The following is a 17891-nucleotide window of genomic DNA, read 5'->3' as shown; positions in this document are numbered from 1 at the left end:
AATGGAAGGGCCATAAGTTTCTTTTGCCAGAGATAAGGAGAATGACTGGTTTAGCAAGCAGGAACTTTCCTCAACCACCAAGGGAATGGAGACCCTTATCCAAATGCCCGACCTTGGGACTTTTGGGTACCAGATACTATACTACAATGTCTTAGTCTTACTAGATGGGCCTGTTCCCCTCATATGCTCCCCAAAGTGAAGGTCCTGATGTCCTACTCTTTCCCCATTATACTGCACCATCCTGATTCCTCCACACTTATTAACTGAACTCTTGCCCTTAATGGCCTCAGACTCTGGATCTGGATTGTAGACGTTCATCCTTGGGATCAGTTATTTCTAATAAATCTCTAACATTCCTGTTCTTGGTGTAATTAGGAGGGCACAGTGGGATTCCTGGTTCCATGGTGGTGGGGATTTTTTTCCAAAGAATATTTTGTTTAGAGAGGCTACCATTGTACACAGTTTTATCCCTTACCAAAGCCTGCACAAAATTTCCGAAAGAGAAAGGCAGTAATATTGAGAATCATTAAAAATGAAAGTAAAGAGGTGTTGAAAAGTGTGGTATGCAATGTCGAAATGTTGGAACTTTGTCAAGCAGCAATGGTCACTGTTAATATTCTGATCTGCCCCTTGAAATCCCACCCCTTGGCCCTACGTCCTGACATAAAAGCCTCATTCTCCCACAAGGGTGTGCACCCTCGACCTCTCTCTCTCTCTCTGTTTCTCTCTTTCCTTTCTCTTCATCTCTTTATTATAGTAAACTCCATGTCGATGCAGCGTCTGGGTTGTGAATTACTGGCCGCCTCCACTGCTGCCATACCCGAGTGGCATGCATCTGCCCAGCCTGCTGCTGCATTTGCCCAGCATGTTTCCCTGCACATGTGAGATACCCTCGGGGCACCCTACACACACACTAATTCATAATAGTCACCATGTAGTCCACACTAAAGTCTATAGCTATAACTTTTCTGAATGTCAGTGAATGAAAATTCCCATTTCTAGCTGGGTGTAGTAGTACATATCTGTAATTCCAGGCCGAGACTGGAGGCTTATGAATTAGAGTCAATTTCTGCAACATGAGAATGAGAAAAAAAAAAATCCAATTGTCCAAATCCAAGTCAGTACTGTGCCATTCTAGAGATCTGGGAGTCTGAGGCAAGAGTCTCACAAGTACAAGGCCTGCTTAAATTACAGAGGGACTTTAGAGTCAGCCCAGGCAACTTAATGAGAATTTCCCTTTCTGGAAGTAAGTGAAAATAAGGCTGCATGTCTTTATGTATCCTGATGGGTCTTTTTCCTGTTAATTTGTTAGGGTATACAGTGTACTGGGGTCTTTGGCCCTCTATCTCTCTTGAGCATTGTGAAGATTCTCTCCTGGGCCATTGTGTATCTGCTTGTGTGCTAACCCTCAAGGCTTAGCCCTCTTTGGGGTTTTGAGTGACTGAAGTGGTAGATTGCATTCCATTTGTGATATTTTACTGCTGTAAGAATTTCCCATCCTTACATAACCTTGTAATGATAACTTTCAGTGCTCCATCATACTTCCTTGTACCTGTGGTTATAATTCATGTCATTATTAGCTATGGTTTGACATTTAAGTCACAATAGCAACTTTTTCCTCCTCTGTCTCTGACTTTTCTTTTTTTTTTTTTTGAGAGAGAGAAAACATGTTGTACTGATGCTATGGACATAGGTTCTGTTGGCTTGTTTCCTTGAAAACCATTCCTGGAGTAGAAGGAATAGCTCAGAACCTTCAAAAAGGTTACATTCTAGCTTTTGCTTTTTCAGAAAAGAGTTGGCTAGCTCACAGTTGTAGCATGGTCCAAGAATAGCTGTCTGTTGTCATCATCATCATCATCATCATCATGTAGTGTGTGTGTGTGTGTGTGTGTGTGTGTGTGTGTGTGTGTGTGATGCTGGAGATTGAGTTCAAGGCTTCATGCATGCTGGGCAAAGTGCTATACCACTGAGCTATACTCCATTTCTGTTGATGTTCTTAAGAGTCTATTCTTAAAAGTAGATGAAGAGTTAGGGATGTAGTCTAGTTGGAAGATTGCTTGTTTAGCAATCACAAAGCCCTGGATTCCATCTCTAGCACCAATTTTATAAACCAGGTGTGGGGTGCAAAACCTAGCATTCAGGTGGAGGTGGAGACAGGATGATCAGGAGGGTCATCCTCAGCTACATAGTGAGTTCAAGGCCAGCCTGGGATACATGAGGCTTTATCTCAAAATAAAACAAAACAAAACACAAAACAAAAATAACACATATCTCCCTTTTAAATAAAACCCAACAAACAGATAGATGAGGACTGGAAACTTAGCTTACTGGTAGAACATTTGTCTAACATGCATGCGGCACCACAAACAAAATAATGACAAAAGGTAAAGACAGTGATAGGTTCTTTCCTACATGGTCTCTCTGATCAGCTTTGTAAGGCTGGATTCCCCTGGCCTGGGAAGGTTAGCTGGTGGTTATAATTAGGTCTGCTTGTCTTTGAGATCTTTGATAAGGCTTCATTGATGACTTAACCCAGGATGTGTCTCATATCAGTATTTTGGGGCACTGCAGCTGTATTTTAGCCAGACTTTGCTATTTTCTTTGGTCTCACCCATGATTCATGATGTCTGGTGGGTCACTTCATTCTTGGTGCTGGGGACAGAGCTGACCCACTTGGATGACAGCATTCTTGGTGACAGGAAGGAGTGGAGAAAGGCTCCCTTGAAGTCAGTCCTTCTGTATATTTTGAGGGTCCAGAAGGAGGGAAGGTGTGGCCAAAGGGAATCTGGAGATGCGTTGCTGGAAACAAGGCCAGGTGTGGAGCAGGTGGATTTGAAAAGTTGTTACTTCCCATCACCTGGAGTGAACTAGTTGCTTGATGAGAGCTTCTGTTTCCTTATCTGTAAAATGGGTGTCATGGCTCTGTTACATATTTTTGAGTGTGTACTCAGATCTCCATGCCTATGTGTACACATACATGTAGAAGCCAGAGGTCAGTGTTGGGTGCCTTCCTTTAGACTCCATTCTGTGGTGATAAGGGAGGTGGGTAGACAGGAAGCAACAGTGGAGATAGTGCAGGGGGATTTCTGGTGTGGCGATTGTCATGGGTTCATTCAAGCCATGGCAAAATCAAGCTATCCTGTGTTGTTCCTGGCTCATCCAGGTGGACCTCTCAACCCAGGTATCTAAGACATTTCAGGTTGATTCATCAGTCTGTCTAGGGTATCTGGGGTGCTTGGCTGTGGGGAAGGCAGGTGTGGAGCCTGGGACAAAGTGAATATGGGGTGTCACTTCTGACACTAGACATGTGTGGAGATCTCAGTCTGCAGCTCCCTTTGAAGCTCAGGCATAAGCAATCCAGACTCTCTACCTAACTCCAATGCAGCCTGGAGCCAGCCATGGATGCTGATGGTGGCTGCACTCATGGCCATGCATGTACTCTCCAAACAGCACAGTGATTGAGTTACTTAAAGGGGCTAAAAGCCAGGTGTGGTGACCACCCAGCTAGGATGATGGAGAGCTCAAGGAAGGTTGGGCTACAGAAATTCAAGGCCAGCCTAGACAACTTTGTGCCTGTCTTAGAAGAAAAAAGTAAAAAGAGGCTGTAGTTCAGGGTTAGTGTACTTGTTAGATCATATGACACCCTAGGTTTGCTACCCAGGCCTGCCAGAAAAAAGGAAGAAGACATCATTCTTTCACTCATTCTTTTCTTTTGTATTATGAGAAGGACAGTTTATATAAAATGACTCACGCATAACACCCTTCATCAACCCCTGCAACTAACCAGGTCTTGTTTGCTAACTTCTGTGTACAGGGCTGTCTTGGGGAAAATGTGAGATAAGGCTTAGGTGGGATGGCCTTTCAACTTTCTAGGTGCCCCATGAGGCATTCAAAACTGATTATCCCCACTCATGATCTCATGTCCTGGTCTAATCTATACATAGTCCCCAAGAGTCACTTGAGTATTTACCAGGCATCAGTCTGGGAACTCAGCCCTTCTTTGAGAGGAATGTCCCATTGTCTTTTCAATAATCATATATAGGACATTATTATCTTCAAAGGGCTTCACTGAGATCCCAGAGTGGTTCCTGAGGGGTCCCTGATAGGGTGACAATTGTTAAGACAAAAGGCTTGAGCACAGAGATGCAGGAAGGCAGGTAGGGTATCATTACTGTAAGCAAAAGTGACAGTCTTGTTTAGGATTTCCAGACGATGTCTGGGAGAAGAACGAAACCCTGCCAAGGTCATCTACATTCAGGGCTTAAGCCTGATTCATTGCTATTTTAATATTAACTGTGCATGTAAGAGGTGAATATTATATTAGGGACTCTCACAGCAGTTGTTGTTAATTGCATTGAAACTCTTGACTCTTAGCTGGTGAGAGACTTAAGCCAGACTTGTGGGTGAGGGGCTCCTTTCCTTTCCCATGCCCCCTTTCACTGCACAACTAGGAGTGCCATGATGTCGACACTTATATCCTCCCACCTTCTTGTGTGTATGTGGTATGTGTGAGTGTGTATGTTCCCATGTGTGGATGTGCATGCAGGTGCCTGTCTGTGGAGGCTAGAGGCTGACATTGAGAGCCTTTCTTAGTCACTGTCTTATTCTTTGAATTTTTAGCTAGCCAACTGGCCCTGCAGATCTTTTTGACTCCTTAGCACTGGGACTATAGGAGGGCCACCATCCCTGCCTGGCTTTTTATATGGGTGCTAGGGATCCAAACTCTGGTACTCATACTTAGGTAATTAGAATGCTTTACCCATTGATGCATCTCCCTAGGCCTTGTATCTTGCTTTTTATCTTTTAGGATTACATTTGGTTTCAAGAAACAGAAAGCCTAACTAGGGACTTAAGCACGAAGGTATTCTCTTTTTATTTTTACATAGCAGGAATTCCAACACCTCTTATTGTTGCTGGCATTACTATCCCAGACATACATATCCCTATCATGATGTTTTCCTCCAGGCTCCAAAATGGTTGCTCCAGCTCTACCAATACCTCTAAGTTCAGGGGAAGAGCTGCACTAGCCTCCTGTATCTCCTTATATTTATGAAAGCATAGATCTTACTTGCTCCAAAGGCTCTTTTGTCTGCTGTACACACTTAGGTTCCTATCTTCTTGTCTGGAACTGTATTATATGACCATCTCTGGCTGCAAAGGAGTGAAAGCTAGCTTTTGGTTACATGCTGTGGTGGGAGACAGCACAGGAGCAGTAAGTTAGGTACAGTTGTTGAGTAAGCAGCCAATGGTAGCTGTCACAGATGTATCTATTCCATATTCCTTTTAAATTAAAATTTTAATCGCAAAGGAAGTTTCCAGTTAGTTAAAATACCTGTGAGGGCTGACAAGACTACTTGGTGGGTGAGAGTACTTACTGGCAAACCTGACAACCTGAGTTCAGTCCTGTGGACCCACATGGTAGAAGGAGAGAACCAACTTCTGCAAGGTGTCTTGGCCTTCACATGTGTGCCATGGGATGTGTAGGCTTCCATGAGTGGGTGTGAGCATTCATACATTCACACGTATACACAAATAAATCAACCTGGGGCTGGTTACAATAATGGGTTTATATAATAATGTTAAAGGTAATTAAGTTGCCCATCAGGATCCATAATGTGTTAATTCTGAATGTCCTCAAATTCCTGAATCCCTGGATGCTCAAGTCCCACATGTAAAGTGATTTAGCATTTGCATAAAATCCATTCACATCCTTCCATATACTTTAAATTGACTCTAGATGAGTTATAGCACTGAATGAAATATGAATCTTGTTTAAATAGCTGTTCTATATTGTTTAGGGAATAATGACAAGAAAATATTCTGTCCATGTTCAGCATAGTACAATTTTATTTCCAGATACAATCTTAAACTTAAAAAAAAATGTGTGCGTGTGTTTTCACGCGCTCGCGCCTGTGCCGTTGTACACATGTGGAGGTTAGTGGGCAACCTGAGAGAATTACTTTTCTCCTATCTTGTGGTTCTGGGAATCCAGGTCATCAGTGACAGGTCTGTTAATTGCTGAGCCATCTCACTGGCCTTTCCTAATATTTTCAGTCTGAAGTTGGTTGACTCTGAGGATGCAAGGCCTGTGGATATGGAGTGCTGAGTATATATCCATACTGTAAACAGGGGGAAAAGCTCTGAAACCAGCAAGACTGATCAGTGGTTCTCAATGCTGTGCAGTTGACTTTAATCCCCAGGGGACACATAGTAGTATGGCATAACACTTTTAACACTTTTGGTGGTCCTAAGTAATGGAGGGGAAGTTGCTACTGACGTATAGAGAGAGTCACAGCTCAGGATAGCCTCAGACACCAGAAGCTCACAGTGAGGAGACCCATGCTTGGGCTCAGTGTCTCTGCTGCTGGGAAGCAGAGGATTGGCCAATCCCTTCATGCAGCTTTTACGAGGTCTCTATCAGTCCTGGGATGGGGTTAAGAACAGGCCCGTGAATGTGAGACACATTTGATGGCCGCGGGTGCAGGGTGCTCACGTTGAGATAACTAACAGCTCGTTTGTCAGACAAACATTACCCTAGTGTCCATGTTGGCAGGAGCAGCATCTTCGGAGAACACTGCTTTCCTGGGACCTGGTAGGAGTCACAGGCTGTGAGTGACCACAGTCTGTGGAGAGGCCTGTGGCTGGGTGTCGTGGAGAGCTTGTTGTCTGTCCGCCTGGGTTTGGCATAAACAAGCTGGGCTGGGCATGTGGCTGGCGGAGACAAGAAGACAGCTGGCATTGGAGACAGTGCAGCTGCTGCCAAGTCCCTGATCTGGCCAGGCAGGTACGTTGGCAATTACACTTAGCCTTCCCATTAAAGGTAATTGAGTGTCAGGGAGCTGCAGTGCGGAGGCAGGGCACATGGCGTTGTGCCTTCTGAGAAGCAATGACTTGGTGTATTTCTTTCGTGTTTTTCCTTCTTCATTTTCTTCCCCTTCCTCTTCCTTTTGTGCAGTGCTGGGGCAAACACTTTAGCATCACTGCATCCCCAGCACCTTTTCTGTTTTTTCTTTTTAAGAAAAGGTCTCACTAGGTTGCTCAAGCTAGCCTTGAATTCATTGTGTAGCCCAGGCAAGTCTTGAACCTTTGATCTGCCTCAGCTTTCCCAGCAGTTAGGATGATAGGCCTGCACCACCATGCCCATGCAGTTGCTGTGTTTCTTTCTTGACTCTGGAAACGTAGAAGAAAGCCTCCCATTGAATAGTGAAGTTGGATTAAAGAAGAAGTCCCCTCAAATTTGTGAACTGCATCCCAGAGAACAACAGGGAAATGTGGCCTGGGACATTGATGGATAAATGGAGTGCATGGTAGAGACAAGAGCTGAGATACTAAAATCTGGGAGGGTGAGGATGTAGCTCAGGATGCAATCAGGGCTGGGTCTGATCCCCAGCCCTGAATAAGCTGGATGTGGTAGTACATTCCTGTAATCCCAATAAGTGATATACCAGTGTCCCTTTCTCTCAAAGGCCACAGTTGTAAACATATGTGGAACAGTGAACACAGCACTAGTGTACTCTCTGTTTAGATGTTCAGATCATTAGCTGTGTGATCTTGGATTGGTAGCTTTACCTGTAGTCTGTGCCTGTGTTCTCATGTAGAACATAGTAATGGCACCTTATTGAGCTATGAAATTAAATGAGCTAATACATTATTAATGCATGTGTCTTGTTGCATAGAATGCCATGCTAGTATCCCTCTCCTCTTCTTGGGGCTATTTACATCACACTCTCATGTGTTTGCTGTCTTGCTCTGAGCAAAGCCCATGCATCTTGAACTGGAACCATAGTAGAGAGTGATAGATTTTTTCATAGGCCATTGAATTTGATGGAGTCAGTCTCCTTGGTGTGAGTCTGGCCTCTGTAATCTGTGCCTCCGTTTCCTGGTGGGAAGCTTCCTTTTCCTTCAGTTAACCTGTTCCCGAAGTCAGGTCTGTCACCAGGTGATCTCCAGGCCCTCCAGTGACCATCCCTTGAGTTACCTTTTAGATTGCCATTTCCATTTCTACTTGGGCAGACCTCATTAACTTCCTTTCAGAAGCTTGCACTGACCTCACAAGAGGAAGCAACAGCAATGAGGAAGTAAGCTTCTCAGGTCCAGGGTCCCTTAGTTCCTGTCAGTTGTCATATCCGCATATCTCTCTCCTGTAGGTGCCTGCCAGCATGTCTTGGTTTACTTTCTCAAGGATCATATCTCAGTCATCTGTGTATCCTGGTTTTTCCCTTGTTCTTTGTCAGCCTGAGGCTTAGGAACTAAGTGAAGTGCAGTGAGTCTGAGGATCACACTGTCCATGTTTCCTTTAGCTTAAGAAGCAGATACAGGTTGGTGAGATGGCTTAGGGAATAAAGGTGCTTGCCACTAAGTCTAGCACCCTGGGTTTAATCTCTGGACACACAGTGTGGAAGGAGAAAACTGGCTCTTCTATTGTCTCCTACCCCCTACCCCAAACACACAAGCGCACGCGCACACACACGCACACAAACACACACACAGGAGAAAAACAAAAACAAAAGAAGCAGTTTCTAAAGGAGTACATTGTATCATAGTTTGGAATAGAAAAGTCTGGTCACATGTGGTGCCATTGGTTAAGGAATGATGCCTTCCCCCTTGCCCTTTGCTACCAGCTGCAAGTGGGAGAGCTGGCCCCAGGGTCACAACAACAGGAGATCTGGCCCTGCCCTTCATTGGCTGTGGTACACAGGAGAGTGTGGCTCTGCACCTGGCCTGGGGAACACATTAGAGCTGACCCTGTAGGACAGGGTGCAGGTGAGCCAGTCTACCGAGAGGAGAATTGGCCCAGCTCCTTGCTGTGTTGGATGAGCTAGCTGGGGCAGTGGTGGAGACCACCCCCCGGTGGTGACAATGAGGGAAAGCTGGTGGGCTAACCAATCCAGTTACCACTCAGGCCCAGAACCAGGTTATGAATTAGCCCACCACAACATCCACCCCATTTGCGAACTGTTGGAATCTGTGAAGGGGCCAAACCTGCAGACCCAAAGTTGCAGGATCTCCATGACACAGGACAACAGAATATCCAGGAGGAGTCCTGGTGAGGGCCAGTATCAATAGGGTAGTAAAAGCCAGAGGCCTTGACCTATGATCCATTGCAATGAACAAGTAAAGATGTATGGATTAAGGGGTATAATATGTGACTCACAGGACCACACTACAGCTTCCATGCCATTTTTTTTTGTTTTGTTTTTGTATACTTTAATTTTTTTTTTTTTTAAATGGGGAGGTTGCAAAGGCAGAGGGCAGAGGCTCAGGGACAGGGAAACGAGTGGGATTGGGATGCATGATGTGAAATTTACGAAGAACCAATAAAAAAGTTTTAAAAAAAAGTTAAGAAAAGAACAGGCTGGCCACCACCCAAGTGTGGGTTGGGCCAGTACAGTGAGCAACCCCTTGCCTATCCCACTCTGCAGTGGAGGAAAGGCATGCTCTTTGTGCTCAGGTGTGCCTTCTGTGGGCCAGATAACAAGTAGAAATGTCAGAACTAGAGCCAGCCTTAGAGAGCTTGCTTAGCATGAATGTGGTTCTGTGATCAAACCTCAGGACCACCAACGCCACAAAACAGAAAGAACCATGGCTGGGAATGTAGCTGACTTGTCTAACATACATGAGGTCCTGGGTTCAATCCCTAGAACCACCAACTACACACACACCAAAAAGAGAAAAAAGGAAAAAAGGTAGCCTCACATTCTACAGGTGCTTCAGAAAGATTGACTGTTGTCTTAGAAGGGGACAGCTTCATCCAAAACTTTGCTGATTTGTGGGCCTCCATGATAACAGGATGTAGACAAAGACGTTGGTGTTGGTGGATGTTGTGGTCGTCTCGACAGGTATGTGTCTTTGTTTTAGTTTCTGACAAACTTAGAAAAATGAAAGCAAGCAAGCAAGCAAAAATGGGACTGAGGATGTAGCTCAGTTGATAGAGTGTTTGCATGGCATTCAGAAGCCTTGGGTTCCATCCCCAGCACTGCAGAAACTGGGCATAGTGGTGCATACTTGTAGTCCTAGCCCTTGGGTGGCTGAAGCAAGAGGATTGCCCTGAGTTCAAGGCTGGACTGGACTGCATAGGGAGACCCTGTTTCAGGACAACATGATTGAGTCTTACATTGTCTATTAAAGTGAATTTTAAAAGCAATTCCTTATTTTCTGTATCTCTGGCCTCTAAACACCAGGTATGTGCAGGGAGCAGAGCCTAGATGTCATACCAGGGCTGCAAGGATCTGCTGATTTCCAGGGAAGGGCAGGAACGAAGGTCCCAGGCACATAGGAGTATCACCCAGGTGAGGGCAGGATCCAAACCAGTATGCCAGTGGCTCCACTTTTATTTACTGCCTACTGTAATTGTCTGTGGTAGTGGTGACAGTGACACATCACTGTACACTAGTGGCTGAAACACACATTTCTTCCTTCTCCATCTGCAGTTGAGTTCAGAACATGAGTCAACCTGCCCTTAAGGTTCTGGTGTTTTTAGTTTCCAGAGGCTCCCTCTGGCCACTTGCTATCATATGTCCTCTGACTTTGATTTTCCTGTGTAAATTCTTGCCTGTGTTCCAGTGGATCACCTGGGTCATGTCCTAATTGATGGATCTTTTATTTAAGCAGTGGTTACATTTATTTGCTTTTTGTGTGTACATGCATGTGTGTCATTGCATATGTGTGGGGGTCAGAGGAAAACTTTTGGGAGTTGTTTCTCTCCATTGTGTGGGTCCCAGAGATTAAACTAAAGTCATTAGGCTTGGTCATTAGGGTTAACCAACTGAACTATCTCACTGACCCTGCTATTGAAAGATCTTTAATTGCATGTCACCTGTGAGGTGACATCTTCACAGGTTTGGGAACAGGACCCAGGCATTTTGGGGCCGTTCTGTTACCTCCTTTCCCAGTGTGCCTGGCACACCGTTAGAACTGAGTATAACGTCTGCTTGTTTGTTTGAGACAGGGTCATGCTTTATATTTCAGGCTGGCTTTGAGCTCAAAATCTTCCTCCCAAAACCTTTCAAGTACTGTGATTGCAGACCTATGCTGTCATGCCTGGTGGGGCCCAGTAGGTCTTTACTGAATGAGAGGCTGGAGAATATGGGAAGGGCAAAACAGGAGGTGGGTCTGGAATCAGGGTGGCTGTTGTGTGCCTAGGATCATGCTGAAGCAAGGGCCAATTTGAGTAGCATTCATCTTGCCAGCTCCTGTTCTTGAAGTTCTGATGATACTACATCCTGTCCTTGCCTGGGGCTCTTCTCTTGCTTCACCAGGTGCTTGGTCTGCACATCAGGCATGAGGATTTGGGGTGTTTCTTGGCCAGGATAGTGACTATTTCCTATCACTCCTTAAGGGGAGCCAGAAGGTCTTGATGTGTCTAGCTTAGTGTCTCAGAGATTTTTTTGTCTCTGAGGAGCTGAAGCCTGGGTGCCTGATGAGGGGTGTCTTTGGGAATGTGGACTCTTAACATTCAGGAACGAACTGATGATCAGGTGGGATTCCTCAGCCTCAGTGTTGTTGGTGCTTGGGTTGTTTGCAGGCCTGCTCTGTGTATTAGGCTTCTGCCCACAAAATGACAGTGGCACAGTCCCTTGACACCTTATTGAAACAACCAGAAATCTTTCCAAGCAATGTAAAAATGTCACTTGGAAGACAGACTGGCCCCTAGTTTGAAAAAGTGTTTTAAATCTTAAGTTAGAGGGTAGAGGTGTGCCTTGTTGGTGGAGGACTTGCCTAGCTTGTTTGAGGCCCTGGATTTGATACCCAGCATCAATATACCAACATAAGAGACCCCCCTCATTCCTTTGGGATGATGCTCAGGCAATAGATGAGTGCCTGTTCCCTGTCCCTGCTCTGTCCCAGGCACACCCCTATGTCTGGTACATGTTTGACAACTCCCTCGCCCCCTCCTTCGCATGTACCCACCACTTTCTGTCCCAGATGGTGCCAGAGAAATTTGGTGACACTCAAGGGTCTGAATTAAAAAGGAGAGAGAAGGGGCTCCTTTCTTGCTTTGAGTGCTTGGCTTGCACATCTGACATGAGGATTTGGGTGCTTACCTGTCCAGGACAGTGACCATTACTTCCCCTTGGTAGCTCAAAGTCTGGCTGTGCCAGATTCAGTGTTTCTGAGCTTTATTCTTAGTTGTGATGAGTCAGAGGGCACAGGAGGGTAGCTCAGCTGGCAGCAGGTAGGTGGCATTGCTGCCAGCATGTCACCGAGCCTTTCCTTACCCTAGCCTCCTAATTGTTCCAGGATTGCCGTTGGAAACAATACCCATGCCTTCTCTTAAGCAGACCAGTGTTCTGCAGCTCAGAGCATCCCAGGTCAACTACCCCTTGGCTGCTCTTGGCTTCTGAGCTGCTCCGTGGCCAGGTTACTGAGCCTGGGCTTGTTCTGGGCAGGGCCTTTGTAAGTGGCCTGTGGCTGCTATGACCTGTGCCCTTGACCATTGTCAGGGGAAGGAACTTGGAAAGGCCTGGAGCCAGACTCCTGAATGTATGGCTCTGGGTCTTGGGGCCTACAGTCTCTGCTCTGTCCCTGTGTCCCTTTCTGTGAAGCTTAGGATTCTCAGTGGAGAAGTGGAGGGCATTTCAGTCTGTATGTACGAAGAACTGTTCTCAGCCTAACCCTGGGCTTGCACCTGCCCCTCCTCGATGTTGTTCCTCATGGCTGCTGACCCTGAACTACAGTCTGCTGGTAAACAACTAGACTCTGAGGCAAACCAGGTCCTACACCTGCCATCTCTACCACTACTCTTGCTGAGGGCCAGTGTTTGGAGTATTCACAAGTTTGAGCCAGAACATGGCTTGTCTGCTCTGTACAAGTGAACTTGAATTCTCTAAAGCCATCCTGTCCCAGAGAGCTTTCATGAGCAGGTTGCTGCAGTTTGGGGTGTTGTAGCCCTCAGAGTCCCAGATTGAGTTTCAGGGTCAGAGATGGGAGCTCAGGTTTAGGCCCCTCTGGTTCTCTATTCCTGAGCAGACTTTGTGAATAACCTAACCATTCTGTCCTCACCGCCCTGTCTAAAAAAGAACAAAGTGGGTTTTTTTTCTTTCCATTTTGCAATACTGGGAGTTGAACTTAGGGATTCGTGCTAGATAAAAACCACCGAGCTACAGCCTCAGCCCCGCCCCACCTTTTTTCAACTTTTTTTTTTTTTGAACTTGCATTCTTTTTGCCTTAGTCTCCCCAGTACTGACGTGTTGTCTTCTTTTGTTTCTCTGACTTTGGAGGAAATAGCAGAGTAGCTCAGACTGGTGCTGGGAGAACCAGAGCTCCCAGCCTGCAGGACTGTGGTGGCTGTTGTCTTGACATTGGTCGGTGCTGGTTCTCTGTTTGGTTTGTTTCCACTTCAGAGATCTTAATCCTTCAGCTCTGTTGCTGTTCGTTAATTAAACGTGAATTGAATCTGTCGCTGGTATTTTAGAAGCGGCACGTGCAGAGTGAAAATCCAAACAGGACCAAAGATAATAAACTCCAAACCCTAGTTTCTGAGTTTCTCTGGCTTCAGGCCAACCTTCCAACCAATCAGCTGCTCAGGCTCTTTCTTGACTGCCTAAGAAAATGTCCCTGCTCAGCCATGTGTATCTTCTTTAGGCTGATTTTTAATTGTTTGTTTATTTACTTATTTTGGTAAAAAGCATCTTGTTATGTAGCCTAGGCTAGCCTTGAACTCATCTTCCTATTTCAGCCTCCCAAGTGCTGGAGTCACACAGGTGTGCGCCTTAGTGCCCAACTCTATGGTGATAGTTTGTGTGTGCCTGTACATGTATACATGTTCTCTGTGTGTAGTTCATGTGGAGGCCTCTGTCAACCTTAGTTTTTGAGACTGGGTCATTGGGCTGCACTGGCTGGCCAGCAAACCTCAGGGGTCCACCTGTCTTCACCTCCCAGAACTGAGATTACAGTTACACACTGTTGCACTTGTTTTTATTTTTATTTTTATTAATTGTGTGGGTACTAGGGATCAAACTCAGATCCTCATGTTTTCATGACAAGCACTTTATCCACAGTGCCACCCCCTCCCCCACTAATACTGATTTTAGTGTGACAGTGGTACACATAACTGATAAACAGTACAAATGTTTTTATTTCTGGACAGGTTTCTATGTATGGCTTCAGGCTTTAGGCTGTGCATATTTGCTTGCATGTTATATGCTTGGATCTCAGTTTCTGTCCCCAGAAATGGGTCTTAGGGGGAAGGTTGAGATAAGGTTCTGTTGTATAATCCACACTGGCCTTAAACTCAGGCCCTTTTCCTGTCTCTGATTCGTAGCTGCTGGAATTAAAGGCATGTGTCAGTATGCTCCACATAAAATGGTTTTTCACAGTTGTACCCGTGTACCAGAGTGGATTTTTAGGATTTGAGTCTGACATCAGTAGCCACACATAGTGATACACACCTGTAATCCTAAAACAGGGAGGGTGGAGGGCTGAGGCAAGAGGATCAGGAGTCTAAGACTAGCTTAGGTGATATATCAAAAGACTCACCTCTGCTCCCTGGCCTCCATCTTGAAAAGGTCAATGTGGTCTCAGGTACTTGGAGCAGAGCTGGCATGTAGCACTGCCACCTGAGTAAAGGCTCATGTGTGCTCTTTGTGTAGGTGGTTTTTTCTCCTCCTCTCTTTTTGAGAAAGGGGCTTGTATAGATATCCCAGGCTTACTTTGAATTTCACCTGAACCAAATCCCTAGCCTTTCTGCTTTATTTATTTCTGGGTTTTGCTTAAGGTGCTTTTTTGTTGTTTGCTGTAAGCTTGGCACCTTCCCTGCCCGCTTTCTTTCTTGGCACTTGCAGCTGTTAGGTTTAGAGTTGTTTTTGGTGATGTCTGCCTGCCCTCCCTTTTCCTTCCCTGTGCTGGGGTGAACCCAGGGCCCCACGCCAGGTGAGCGCTCTCCTACCAAGCCACACTCTAGCCTGTTTGCGCCTCTTTCCATGGAGTGAGACTACCAGATAGTGGACCCTTTATCTTTCTGCCAAATGATAGGGGCACCTGGAAGTTCCTGATAAGTGATTGTCCCCAGGTGACAAGCCAGACAGTGGCAGGGAACTGAAAACTTAGGATGATCAGGCCCTGGGAACGCTCAGTACATAGTCAGTCCTTGTTGCCTTGAGGACTCCTTGGATATGACTCAGCAGTGGACCAAATTTATGATCGATTTTTCAGGCCAGTCTCCCTTCCTTGGCAGGCAGAACTGAATATTCCCTCCCTGGACTCTGTCATTTGGCCTGGAGGAGTATGGTAGAGGGAGGGATGGCTGAGGAGATGCTCAGACTGTGGGCAGTTCCTCAAGAAACTCAGCCGAGCAGGGAGGGCTGGCCAGAGTCAGGGTATTCTAGGCGGGTGGCCATGTCTGTGGTAGTTTGAATCTGACTCAATGACAGAGCTTCTGGGGTTTGTCTAGGATGGAATGTGAAGTGGCAGGTAGATTGAAGGCATCTTCAAAGACAGGCAAACCGCCCAGCCCACACCTGAGCACTTGCTGCAGAGCTGACTGGCATGCTGAGACAGGGTCTCATTGTGTAACCCTAGCTGGCCTGTAACTCCTTGCCTTACCAGGCTGGCCTCAAACTGACAGATATCCACCTCTGTTTCTGCCACCTAGGTGCTGGGATTAAAGGTATGTGCTACCACACCCAGCCTTTGGGCAAGTTACTGAGGCCCTGTCTCAAAATAGAAAGTACTGGAGATGTAGCTTAGTTGTAGAGGGCTTGGCTAATATGTGGGAGAGTCTGGGTTCCATCTGCAGGATTGAGAAAAGAAAAATATGAGAGTGTGCTGACAAAGATGCCCTGTGTCAAGAAAACCAGAAGAACCCTGTAAGACAGAGTTTTATGGACACACAAAGCTCAAGGGTCTGGGTTGAGGGCAATGGGACTAGGAGAGTAGAGCAGAGTGTACATTCGGCACCTGGGTCACATAGGCTCATCTCCAGCTGGGTTTGTGTCAGGGCAGTTGGGTTCCTGGGTAGTTGTAAGCTCAATCAGGGTAGATTGAGTTCTGAGGATCCTTGGTTAAGAGAGAGCCCTGGGGAAGGAAGACCAGGTGTCTTGAGTTGGTGGCAGTAAGTCCTTTGCTTGAGCCTAGAAGTGACAGCCACAGTTCTTGCCTGCTGTAGTGACTCAGGTTGAGGTTAGATGAAGGAAATATTGGGAGGCTCCAGGTGTTCTTGTCCCAGCTGTGCTTAGGGCTATCATGGGCTGTGAGGACAGATGGCAGGTGGGGCTCCTGGCTCTCTGTGGCTGTGTGAGTTAGTGCTCACAGCTTTCCCTTTGGAGTCCCTTCCTGTCCCTCTGGCTCAGCTCTGGGGCAAGGTGCCCATCTCAGCAATCCCCCCTTCTTCAAGGAGATGCCCTCTCCTTCACTAATGGCATTTTCAGCCGATCTGCCTTGTGTAGGAAGGAGCGCATCTCTAGCTGGAGCCTTTCCTGCTCCTTAGACATTTTCAGCGCCAGTGGTGGGTGGCAATGGTGACAGTGGTTGATCTGCTTTGAGTAGCCATGTGGGATTAAGCTCTTCCATATACCACACCCTTAGTTCTTGCCAGAACCTTCCTAGCACTTCACCTTCCTGGCCCCTATACTGGAAAGCAACTGAGGTTTGGGGAAATCCCTGTGTCCTTCCCAGATTCACAGGAGGTTAAGGTCTTAGGTCAGAATCCACATTTATGGTTTGAAAGCCAGGGCTCTTAGCTAGACCAGGGCTGCTGGTGACTAAGAAAACTATGGACTGTTATTTTTTAAACAACAGCAACTAAGAAAATCATTGACTGTTTTTGTTGTTGTTGTTTTCAAGACAGGGTTTCTCTGGGTAGCTTTGGTGCCTGTCCTGGATCTCTCTCTGTAGCCCAGGCTGGCCTCGAACTCACTGTCTCCCGAGTCCTGGGGTTAAAGGTGTGCACTACCACCGCCCAGCTATTTTTTTAAACAACAGCAACTAAGAAAACCATGGGCTGTTATTTTTTAAACAGCAGCAGCAGCAACAACAACTAAAACAGCAACAACAACAAATAAAACAACCAACCATGAGAGCTGAGGAGATGGCTCAGTCAGTAAAGTGCTTGCTATGCAACTTTGAGGACCTAAGTTCAATCCCTTGTAACCAAGTAAAAAGCCAGGAGTGTGAGTTTGCAATCCCAGTGCTGATGGAGGTACAGATGAGGACCCCTGGAGCTCCAGGCCAGTGAGAGATGCTGTCTCAAAAAATAAGGTGTGTGGCTTCTGAGGAACATACCATGTTGTCCTTTGGCATTCATACACATATATGCACATTCACATTTGCACAGTCGCACACACACTTACACATATGCACATTCACATTTGCACAGCTACACACGCACTTACACATATGCACATTCACATTTGCATAGCCACACATACTTACTACATATATACACATTCACATTTGTACAGCCACACACATACACACATTTTTAAACATGTATTTTTGCACAGCCATACATACTTACTACATATATGCACATTCACATTTGCACAGCCACACACACTTATACATGTATGCACATTCACATTTGTACAGTTGCACACACATACACATGTATGCACACTCACATTTGCAGTTCTACACACATACACATATGTGCACACTCACATTTGTACACTCACACACACTTACACATATATGCACATTCACACTTGCACAGTCACACACACTGAAGCTAATGCTGGGAGGGCAGAAGTGGTTTTAGATGTTTTCTTTACTTAGTAACTTCCAGGCACCCACTGGGGTAGGGTGAGGAGAGTCAAAGGTAGTAAGTACTGTGGCCTGAGTGCTGAGGTCTTGAAGTACAGAAGTGGTGGTGGACAAGAAACCTATTGTGAAAGTGGGATGTTGGCAATCTGGGGAGTGAGGAAGAAGGAGTCTTAAAGGTCTTTAGTTTTTTC

The 17891-nt window shown here is 46.0% G+C and overlaps 1 protein-coding gene across 4 annotated transcripts in view; it reads left to right on the top strand.

The window, feature by feature from the left end:
* Positions 1 to 17891, top strand: part of Abcc1 (ATP binding cassette subfamily C member 1) — a 129278-nt gene that overhangs the window by 15754 nt on the left and 95633 nt on the right. For 3 of the 4 annotated variants that reach the window (XM_059269933.1, XM_059269930.1, XM_059269929.1), the window contains exon 1: positions 10188 to 10289. The exons of the other annotated variant lie outside the window; for it this stretch is intronic. In XM_059269933.1, coding sequence (XP_059125916.1) covers positions 10206 to 10289 — 84 coding nt within the window. In that variant the 5' untranslated portion in view covers positions 10188 to 10205. Of the gene's footprint in view, positions 1 to 10187; positions 10290 to 17891 lie in introns of those variants that run through there. 4 annotated transcript variants of the gene reach the window in all.

Source organism: Peromyscus eremicus, chromosome 8a (genome assembly GCF_949786415.1).
Source record: "Peromyscus eremicus chromosome 8a, PerEre_H2_v1, whole genome shotgun sequence".
NCBI classification, from domain to species: domain Eukaryota; kingdom Metazoa; phylum Chordata; class Mammalia; order Rodentia; family Cricetidae; genus Peromyscus; species Peromyscus eremicus.
The sequence above is the reverse complement of the archived record's forward strand: the minus strand, read 5'-3'. Positions and strand labels throughout refer to the sequence as shown.